Source organism: Varanus komodoensis, unplaced genomic scaffold (assembly GCF_004798865.1).
Source record: "Varanus komodoensis strain SLA01 unplaced genomic scaffold, ASM479886v1 scaffold15, whole genome shotgun sequence".
Lineage (NCBI taxonomy): Eukaryota > Metazoa > Chordata > Lepidosauria > Squamata > Varanidae > Varanus > Varanus komodoensis.
The window spans coordinates 23,221,960-23,233,385 of record NW_025335440.1 but is presented as its reverse complement, the minus strand read 5'-3'; the positions used below and the strand labels follow the sequence as shown (position 1 = coordinate 23,233,385).

Genomic DNA, 11,426 nt, shown 5'->3' with positions numbered 1-11,426 from the left:
AGAGAGAGAGAGAGAGAGAGAGAGTTTGTAATGTTCTCTCTCTTCATGTTGCCTTCATGTCCAGTTTGTGTACTTTCTGAAAGCTTTGGCTGGTCATTGTTACAACGATTGACACAATGCTAGAGAGATTCTTTGATATGATCAACAAGACCCTACTTAAGTTCTCAACACATCACATTGGTTTCTAAGTCATATAAAGGTGTGCTCAGATAACTATATGAGTCATTCATACATGCCATTAAAGCTGAATAAAACAACAACACACTGAACTTAATTCAAAAGTAAATAGCTAAACAAAATGCAAGGGAAAGCATCTGTGTAATTATGCCATAAAATGACCCACACAGCAAATAGAATAAATCACCTTTGGTTCAGCATATTCTGCAGCAGCTTCTTTTAATTTTTCCACCATGTCCTGTGCTTCTTTCACCTCCTTAAAAATAGAGAGAGAGAAAGGGGGAATTCAATATACTTGCAAGAGCAAATTATTGATAAAAGTTCTAATACTGGTGGAAGAGAGGCATAAACTTTTCTTGACTTACAATAGAATTCTAAAGTTCAGCTATATATAATAGAACTTATTCCCAGGTAAGACTGGTTCAAACAGTAGCCTCAATCACACTAAGAAACACTTTCACTACCAGAACTCAGCCTTGAAACATGTGGAATAATAATATCAAGAGTGCCTTTGGGCATGAGCAGAGATTCATTCTCCTTTTGCATCTAAGTTTAAGGATTACAGTTTTCATGTCAGGAGGTGCATTGCTCAAGTAGGCTTGAATCCCACACTCTGCTTTTACAGAAATTATGTAGTGACTTGTTTCTGCTATTCTTACATTTTTAGAAAATCTGTGAAATTAACAACCTAAAAATATCGTACAAAGAAAATATCATACAAACAACCTAAAATATCATACAAAGATGCATGTTATCTTAAAACAGTACTCAATTTTTGCTGTTAATTAATAACAACAGTACATATTAGGAGAAAGCAGAGTCAGATGAAGCAATAATTCGCTGCTGTTTCTCATGAATCTGTGTTGCTGAATTAAGAAGTTACCAATGCAACTGCCTTAAACGTATTAGCTGAAAGAACCATTGACATAAGCATGATTTTTACTGGGGTGAAGGAAAATTAGAAAGAGAATTCAAAATCAATACCTTTCTGTATTTGTTCTATTTTAGCATTCTGCATAACTTGACAAGAGAGACTCTGGGCACACTAATAGATATCGTAGACCACTAACTCTGGGACATATTATATAATGGTATATGTTGCTCCATGTGGTGGCTGTTATCCAGTAGGTACCTTGAGCATGTCTTTTCTTGCTCATTCTTGGTGATGCACACAAGTCCATACTGCAGCAGCAACTGTGGATTCATATGTGCTCAGTTTTGGACAGACCAAAATCTAAACAAAATTGAGGAACATTGGCTCTCTGTTGTCTTCAGAAGTTGGCCCTGCAGGGTACTGGTTAGTGGGCTTTGCAACAGTCACAGGGACACTTTCATCCCCCAGTCCACAATCCATACCCTGGGTCTATAGAATGCTTATGGCTGGCTGTTGGGGCAATCATGAAAGCACTTCTAGATCCACCCAAAACAATATTTGACTTAAACATACAATGACAGTAGACTGGTCCTTTAGAAATAGTAGGCAAAGAACAAGTAAACCACTCATTTGATTTTGCAGCAGCTTCTAAATATCCATTTCTGTTTATGCTGCTCTCTTTGACGTCAAAGAATAAGGACTCCCAGGATTTGACCCTCGGTGTAAGAACCCAAGACACATGGTGTGGAGACTGACAAAACAGAATAAATAGAGCAGCTATAACTTGGCAGATAGTGTGACAAGCTGCAAAAAGAAAGTGAATATTTAAATAGCTGAAGTCATATTGATTTGCTATTCACTTTTCTTTTCTTTCTGAAAAGCATCATTCTTTTCTGGCACATTAAATAAAGCAAGTCATGCTGTGCTTCATTTTTTGTTGTGTGTAATAAACCCCACTCAGTTTACTGTAACAAAAACAGACTGGCAATGGCCAATATAAAAGTATATTACCAAAAAGGATAGGGGGTCAAATGATATAATAAAGGACCAGTCATCTGGAAAGCTCTTGAATCCTGTAAAAAAGGGATAGAAAGCAGCATTGGGGCCACTAAAAATGTCTTTGACAGAAGTCTCTTTGAAGTGATGGTGGATTGGGCCCACTGTTTTCATGGAAGTAATGCCATACCCTCAAATATTTAATGTAAGGCATCTTCATGAACTTCTTATGAGTTGTGAGTACCAGCAGCAAGCCCACATAAAAGCTCACAGAACTGAAGCTGGCTTTTTATTTATACAACAAAGCTCTGTATGTAAATTATTAACACACAGTAAACAACTGATAGAACTTCTGCTCTCCCCATACTGCAAAGTGCATGGTCAGATTCAGCCTCCAGCTCAGTGTGTTGCATTTTCACATCTATTTTCAAGGGGATCAGGGAAGATAAAAGGCATATTTGAATGCAGTAGTTCTCTGTGGGCAGTGAAATATCACAGAATCAGTGTATACATTTACGGCTGATATAATTCCCTATTTTCCATTTCAATACTGGTTCCAGCCCTGCCCCCCACCCCCCCTCCCTTTTGCTTAGAAAGAGATGAGTGGGAATTCAGAATATGTTGCAATGTGATAATCTGGCTGGACAGTTGGGGAGTTGGAATAAAATGTGGTGTGCCTAGGTGGACAGAACTCCAACTTCCCAGTTCAAACCTTACAATCCTTTTGCTCATTTTTGAAGCAGCAAACAAACTAAATTCAATGAAATTATTTGTCTTGAAGAGTGAGATACTGGAAAGAAACATGGCGCGCATATTGTCCCAATTTGCTGTTTCCATTTTCAAGGGCAAATCCAGAAAAGGTGTATTATGTATTATGCAATATAGCCCCAGAGCAAGGAGTGATCATAATGAAATAGTGACATAATGATTAGGTCATGTGTTTATAACATGATACACTTTTTCAGACTGGAACACCAATTCAGTCTCTCCAATCATTTTACCAGGTGGTGAGTGCAGAGGAAGAAAAACTATAGGGCATAGTAATGTCCTGGTTCATCAAACATTCTGGATAATAGTTTATTGTTTTAACTAAACTATTTGTTCAGGATCTTACCCGAGCTTTTGATAAAACTCTCTGCTTCTCCCTGTCAAGTTCTAACTTGAGTATTTCTTGAGTGTTCATTAGCTAAAATTTAAAATATGATTGTGAGGATTCAGATTATAACAGAAGAGACCCCAAATACAGCAGAACTGCTTTATCATATGTTGAAGTCATGGAAGTACAACACATTGCAATCTAAAAACAGCTGCCCCCCCTTGTAAGATAAATTAAGACCACAGTCTACAATTAACTAATTTCATCTCTGTTCTTTAGAATACTTTCTCCCCTCTCCATAGGGTCAGCTGCAATCAACTTCCTGTAAATCTTGGGACCACATGGATGCTTGCTGAGTGATTTGGGGGATTTAAAAGATGTAATTTTTCATTTTATTGCAAACCATTTCTGCATACTTAGAGAGTCCCCTGAATATGCAGAAACCACTTCACTATTTTGCCTCCAATCTGACTGGTACACAGCCACCTAAGTTTACTGTTAGGAGGAATGATAAGAAACCTGGCCAATCCAGAGGCTTCACACTGCCTGTCAATGGCAGAAGCCGATGTTTCATCTCCCCATTTCCCTTCTGCCCCTGATCCAGGTGAGCCTTGGTCTCAGGATGTGAATTTTCCGGCTCAAGTCCCTCAGTAGCTATCTTTTTTAAAGAAAAGAATACCAGCTTCTCTTGAACAATGAAGAGCTACATAAAACTTAACTTGTACACTGGAAAAGTTGGGAGGATGATCAGCCTTTGAAAATTCAGCTACATGGGGCTAATAACTCCCAGGCTCTTGCATCTTTGTATTAGCTAATCCATCACTGTCAAGGGGTAAATAAACAATACAGTACCTTTTCAATTGTCTTCATATTTCTTTCCTTTCTCTCCTGCATATGTTTCATTTCAGACTCTGAAAGAGGCGAGAGCAGGGGGGATAAAGCAGACCATGAAATTACATGGCTATTTAAAGAGATTCATACGGTGCAGTACGGGTCAGTCTGTACGTCCACTGGAATGCATGGTGGATGAAGGCAGTGGCAGACCCATGACCTTCACCACTGCCCTTGACCTTCACAGCCTCCTTCCTGCTGTTCATCTGGCTGGCCAGAGAGGGAAATTAAGAAATAAGTTCAAGAGCCAAGTGTGCCTGAGTGCTCATTGCTTTTTATTAACACTAGCTTTGGACATCCTTGCTGTTAGTCACAGCTAATACAAAGTGCTTTAGCAGGTGGTTCTTTATTACTCAAACCACATTTCGGAAGATTGGGGAGGGAGGGAAGACACCATCATGTGAGGCAATAATATCACCTTATTATAATACAGGCTTTACATTAAGTTCATATTCTTGTCCAGTGCTATTGCTCTGTTATTCCCTTAATTCTGTATGCTGCAATATTTCTTTCATAGCTCATTTGCTGTTCTTCTGTCTTGTTTTAATAAGCACTTCACTGTTGTAAAGCTTGCTAACTGCCCTGGAAGCCCCTTTTAACATATATCTATACAAAAATATGGAGACAGAAATATTCTACACCCATACATGTCTAACTTTGCATTGTTATCTGTGCATCTATGAGAGGTATACTGCACAGTGCTCATCATCACAAACACACCCACACCCCTACCTGGATGCATTGATATTTGACATTATTAGATATGCACACACATTTTTAAGATAGCATAAATTCAAGCATTATTTTAAGAAGAAATAGAAAAATATATAAAGAATTCAGGTTCTGGAATAACTGACTTGACTAGAAACAACCAACACAAATAGCAGTACACCAAAGAACAGATGCATCTTAATAACTTTGCCTTGTAATCATACATTTTTCTTAAACTTCATCATAAGACGGGTATTACATGATAGTCAATAAAAGGTGTGGCCTTATTAAAAGTATAAATAATTATCATAGCATGGTTTTGGGAGGAAAAAAATAAGAGTACTACTGTACAACATCATCCATTTGAATTGTACATATACAAGTGTTAACGATCACATGGCTAACAACCTTTTCTCATCAGTAATATAATAAAATAAACAAATGCTGAAACAAATGCTTATTTTCCACTTAGTCTGAAAAAACTCAGATCACCTCAAATCACAGAGGAAATTGGAAACATTAAAGAATAACTGTACCATAATTTTTGGCCCAATGTCTATTCTGAATGTTAATTTACTCAGTGTGTGTGTAGAAATATATACCGATATGTCTATATCCACATACACATACATATATACTCAAATTTCTTGTTCTGCGAGGAAGTTTACCTAAAGCAGCATGTTCTTTCTCTCTGCGTTTCAGAGTCTCCTGAAGGCGTGTAAATTTTTGTAACTGGCTAGCCATTTGTTCCTTTAACTCCCAATTTTCTTGCTGAAGCAACTCAGTTTCAATGTCTCTGTCATGAAGAAGCTGAAAGATTAAGAAGCTGTCTATTTCTAAAGCATGAAGCATAAAAGGGGAGGAAAAAATGCCGCCAGGGCACACAACAATTATACAATGCAGCTATCATAAACATTTCTGAATCCTGTCATATTAGTTATAATATGAATGGGAGGGGAAACTGGGAGACTAAATAGAACTTGCCGGAAGAAAGGCTGCGGCACTCTATGTACAAAGACCGTAACACATGGGGATGGGTTATTGACGGGAATAATGCAGATCATACTGTTTGTTTGCCCTCATCATTCAGGCCAATTTATTGTGGAGCCTGCGTCCAGGAAGGCAGCTGGGGTCTATCCACCCACGCTTCTCTCTGTGTTTATGAAGCACTGTCCGTAACTAGGCAGGCAGGAGAAACCATGGGCAGACAACTCCAGGGGGTTGCAAAGTGCACCGCTAAGGAGAAGGGGGGCTTGTTGCCTTTGTGCCGCCTCTCAGTGACAGCACTGCCATTTCCATGAGGAGCACATCACACGTCAAACTGGTGAAATTTCCAGGCTGGGAGCCACATGGAGTCCATCAGGCAGCCTGATACCAACACAGTTGGTTTTCTGCTGAGCGCCGGAGCCACCCAGAGGCAATTCATATTCTGAACATTAAGGTAGCTTTGCATGCACGTCACACATAGGCGTTGAGGTTGGGCTTTTTTTTTAAATGCCATTGAAGACGCTGGTTTAAATCTCCATGCGAACAGTGATAACCTTGTAGGAAAGTTCCAGGACAGCACACAACAAAAGACTTTAAAGTTATACTTTTGGTAAAGCAAACTCATTTACATTTTTATTATGCATGCCCTTTGTTAAAATCTTGCCACGTTCATTATGGAAAAGACTTCGTATGCATCCAAGCTTATTGGGAGAGACACTCTTTCTTCTTGTCTGCTTCAAAGCTATTTAACACATTTGCATATATTGTCAAATGGCTGTCGAGTTTTTACTGCCACATATTTCTTTCAATGAGATGGAGAAGCTCTCAGACAAAAGTTGAAACACAATAATGACACCGATCATTATACTGAATTGTGAAATCCTTAAAATAATATTTTAATTCTTAAAGATAAACAATCAAAAAGCCAAGAACATTATGCTTAGTACCTCCCTCAACTATTAAAAGGGAATGCTATGATTAGATTTATTTAGTATAAACAGGTCTTTCTTTTCAGATCATCTGAAGGTTAAAAAGAAAAGGTGGTGGAGAGAAAAACTAGCATGAAATTAGCAATTTAGAAGTACACCTAAAGTAAATGTTTTGTTACGCTTAAACAGATTTTACCCAAATTTTTTAAAGGGTGACATGGCTGATGCACCTTTAAAGTTCTGTACAAGTTGTGGTGCGTTATAAGTTTCCTCTGGTAATATTTGTATTCTACAAAACTATTAAAGGTGCTGCACTCATGTCTTCTTCTGCATCTGGCCACCCTACGTGTTTCTAACATGTCCTTTAGAATCAGGGCAGATGAGGACCTGGGACACCTGGGTTCAAAGCTCTACTTAGCCATGAGGCTTACTGGGCATCCTTTAGCGCAAGTTCCTTAAAGGATTGTAGTGGGGATAAAATGGGCATTGGGAGAGACTGAATGCTGCCCTAGACTTCCAAGAGTAAGGGTTGGAAACATCTAATTTTTATACAATGTTCTGGCATTAGCACTTGCTTCTAAGCAAGATTCACAGACTGTTAACCCAAAGGGTAGCCAGCATTAGGTAGACCAAACTATCGGGTCTCCTGAGGCAGAAAAGCCAAATTATGCTATGATGCTCATGAGTTACTCCTGTTCATATCAAGGCAGCAAGTGCAGAAAAAATCTTGGTAAATGTGGCCCATGGACCATATTTACCTACTGCCTTAGTGGCACTTGTGGCCTTACATGGCTTTCTCCCTCTCCTCCTCTGTCCTGTTTGTCAGTGTTTTACAACAGGAAAAGAATGGGAAGAGATAGAAAACACTGAGTAGGTGCAATGCCTGTGTTCGTTAGCAAGACCATGAGCCCTTGAAAGTGTGGGGGCAGGATTGGCAGCCTGCCTTTGTCATTACAATGGCTATTGACTGCCTTATCCACATCTCAGAGGGTGAGATTCTAGCCACCTAGCCTTATGGGAAGCTCCAGAAGCTGTGTTTGCACTGTTCAAGCGAAAGTAGCATCCTACTCAGAGTAGGTGGAGAAGAACCATTCCAATCTGCTCTATTTGTCAGTGATACTCCTCTCAGTCACTCATGGATCCAGTGAAATGTGCATGCATCCGGTTTCCACCATCAGCTGTGGAAGGCCAAGTTCTGTGGATGTTAGCCCTTCCGTAGCTCATGAAGAAAAAGCAGGCCTTTCAACATCCTTGATTTTGGTCTCTCTTGAATCCTGTCACAAATTAACCATGGGAAGGGGCTCTGAAAGACTAAAGGAAAGGAGGGAATGCACTCTTTGTTCAATACCCATAACTTTCCTCATGCCTCTGGCGAGCACTCCAAACTGTTGCGCAATAATGATCTGAACGGGCAGCCAGGTGTGCTGGTGGAGGTTCCACCGTGCAATTTGAAGTCCTGCACAATTCATGCAACACGTGAGCACATATGGAGGGGGAGCGCCAAGGCTGTGCCTGCCAGCCACACCCCACTGGAGTCAGGCCCTCCAATGACACTGCGCACAGCACATACGAGAAGCGGGGGGCTCCAGGCATGGACTGGCCTATTTGCATTCAGCTCCTCCCCACACAAGGGCATTAATGGCCAGTCATGTTGGTGCACTTGCATGGCCTCTTCTCATGCATGCTAAATGCTACATTAGGGTGAGTCCACCTGTTGGAGAGATGAGGCTAGACTACGCAGTTCCTCACAACTTCTTTGGACGTGCAAGAGTCTTTATTTGATCAACCCTGCTGGGGTGCCTAACCATGGAAGACCCTCCTCAACTGCAGCTTGGTAGAATGTGGGACCACTGTATTTATGTGGTATGCTATTCTGCTGAGGCTGGCGCAGGTGTGGACATGATCAGGGCAAGCCTTTTCTGGGCATCCCAAGTCAGGTCACAACCCCACATCGTAAATCTGCACGGCTACCACAGTTCATGGTTATTTACCTCGATGTGCCTGACAATCAAGCTCATGGTGGTAACTCTCCTCCCACCACCTCCTTGCCTCTCAGTTTTCAAGTAGTCTCTGCTGTGCAAACAGGGCTCATGCCCTAAAGCACAGCAGAGAGGACAAGGAGGCTGGTCAGGCACCTGCTGCCAAGGGGGCCCACTGGGGCGGGAGGAGGGATGCCTGGTCCGTGCTCAGGCAAAGGGAAGGGTGGCACTGCCAAAAGGAGCGGCACGGCCCAGCTGACTTTCCTGTTGCCCAGCTCCGTGCGCGCCTGAGGGGAGCTCCTCATGTGCAAGTGTGCAATGAGAAACTCACTCATCCCCCTTTCTTACTCCTGCTTGAGAGAGAGGAGTCTACAACCAGAGGCCCACTCGAGCACCTTCCTGACAAACACACAGAGATGTTTCCAGCCCAACACTCATGCAGCAGGCCCTGGCTTGGGGATGACTCTCCGGCAAGCAGGAGTGAGAATGGGGGCAGTGGGGGAATCAGCCCACCACCCAGCTGATTTCCCTTCCTGCTTGTGCCTGGGAGGGGCTTCTATCAGGTGTGCATGGGAGGCAGCAGAGGAATTAACTGAGCAGCGCTGCTCCTTTCTGCAGCACCGCCCGGCTGATTGACCGTTCCTGCACCAAAGGGATCCCTTAGGGCGGGAGGCAGGAACAAAATGGCAGCTGCTGATGGCACTCCTGGGTTACAGCGGCGATGAGTTGCTCTTGGCAAGCAGCTCCCTGGTTCTGGCCTAGCTATTGCAATGAGGTGTGTTTGGATGACACAAAGCCACTAGGAAGCCACAGAACTGGCCTTTGTTTCTGTGTGTGGTTTCTACAGACATACCATGCTGAAATACCACAACAGGGTTCAGATGACATGCCAGAACAACCATAGTAAAAACCCTGCTGTTCTCCAATGCAGTGGAGAATGCTGTTCTGCCCTCAGCGTTGAAGCAAGAGTCAGCTGCCATTCTGGTGTGCTTCTATGCATGGCATGTGAGACAGGAGAATTGTGCCCTTTGCCTCAGGTAGCATAATATGTTGAGAGAATGTTAGTGGGTAGGCCTTTGCTCGTGCTAGGACTCAGGTTAGTTCTGTCTTTATGCAGCTGCTCATTATTTCACATCATTTTAAAATGGGCCTCATGTAGAGCTGCCTAGAACGCATCACATTATTTGAGTAATACCTTTTATTTATTATGGGGAGTTTTACTCAACTTTCAAGCAACTTCCCAGGTGCTTCACTTGTGACAGTCAAAGCTGTAGCTTCAGTCAGAACTGTAGAAACATCATATGTTGAACTCAGCTTCAAAGCAGGGGCAAAAGGGGATTCCTGCCATGACCAGTACATGACCCGTTTGGCTTAGCTAAGCTGTGGAACAGGTTTCTTGTTTACAGTCCTGCTTCTTGATGAGCGTTTGCAAGTCACACTGATTCTGATTAAGTTTGTGGGTGCATAACTTTGCACAGGGTATTGCAGCCACTCATGTCCAATACTGCATCATGCCAGAAATACAGAGTTCCCATTCATTTCCTCTTTCAGCTAGAAGAATTCTGTGTCCGTAATGGGAGGACATAATGAGCTACTGCTGCCTAATCAGAGTGACAACTTCATGGCTGACATCTCCATGACCACTTTTAGTGTTCACATTCTTGCATGGAGTGGCTGTATTTGTGTAATAGAATGCAGCAACCTGAATCCATTATGATGCAAAGCACACCTCCTTGGAAGGAACTGCTACCGAATTTAATAGTATTGACTTCCCCATGAAATATTTTTAGAGGAAGGGGGGAAATGGGACATGCATGTACTGCTGTTTGCAGCATATCGATGGAAGATCACATAAGTATAGGGTAAACAATGTTTCTGAGGGGTGCACATGATAGCCCTCCATATCTATCAAAGTCAGTGACTACCATTCGGACTGGTGGTTTGAGAAGTCATCCATTATATCAATTGCAGCCAAACTTCTTTAGTAAATATTTATATGGAATGATTAATTGGAAAAAAATAAATAACTCTGAACTATTAGAACTGAAATAATGTTATAACCTGCCAAATTCACATGTGTTTATAACAGATAGTCCATACTGAGTTTCCACATATGAAAGCTTGTGTGTGGGGGGTGTGTGTGTGTGTGTGTATTAAAAAAAACGAGTTATTTCATTGAACTAGACAGAAGTTTAAGAAAAATATCAAAATCCGAGAAATCCTCTAGGATGTCTCTAACAGAGACTTGCTGGAGGGTAATAATAAAGATCAAACAGTACAAAGAAACGATTAGACAATATTCCCCTGTGTCATTATTCCAGTTCATCTGGCTACAGAGAAAATCCACGCTTTCAAAGGATCTTTCAAAGAACAGTGTCAAGACTTAATATGCTCAAGCATGAGCCCCTTAGCTGTGACAGAATTTGTATCTTGTTTTTATCTTATTGTATTTCACGGCACAATCCTGTGAATGTTATGCACTGGGAAAAGTCCTACAGCTGCCAGAATGCCCCATGGATGCCTGGGGCATTCTGGGAGTTCTACAACTATTTTTTTTCCTATCTAAACATGTATGGAATACACCCTTAATCTGTTGTTCACTGCTTTGGTGGTCTTTGTGCTGAAAAGTGGTAAGGGAAATCATTATTGTTGCTAATTATTATTACCTGTTAACAGCAACAGAAATGGATTAATTCAGATGAATTAAAATCTAGTTGTAGTTTTTCTTTATATTAATTCATAAGCTGCCATTTTTGTATGGCTAACCTTTAACTTTAGCTCCACCA

At 41.4% G+C, this 11,426-nt stretch overlaps 1 protein-coding gene across 2 annotated transcripts in view; it reads right to left on the bottom strand.

The window, feature by feature from the left end:
• Positions 1-11,426, bottom strand: part of CUNH10orf67 (chromosome unknown C10orf67 homolog) — a 67,995-nt gene that overhangs the window by 23,125 nt on the left and 33,444 nt on the right. For both annotated transcript variants that reach the window (XM_044424861.1, XM_044424862.1), the window contains 4 exons: positions 5,414-5,555; positions 3,996-4,054; positions 3,162-3,233; positions 365-433 (listed from right to left, as the gene is read on the bottom strand). In XM_044424861.1, the coding sequence (XP_044280796.1) occupies positions 365-433; positions 3,162-3,233; positions 3,996-4,054; positions 5,414-5,555 (342 nt within the window). The remainder of the gene's footprint in view (positions 1-364; positions 434-3,161; positions 3,234-3,995; positions 4,055-5,413; positions 5,556-11,426) is intronic.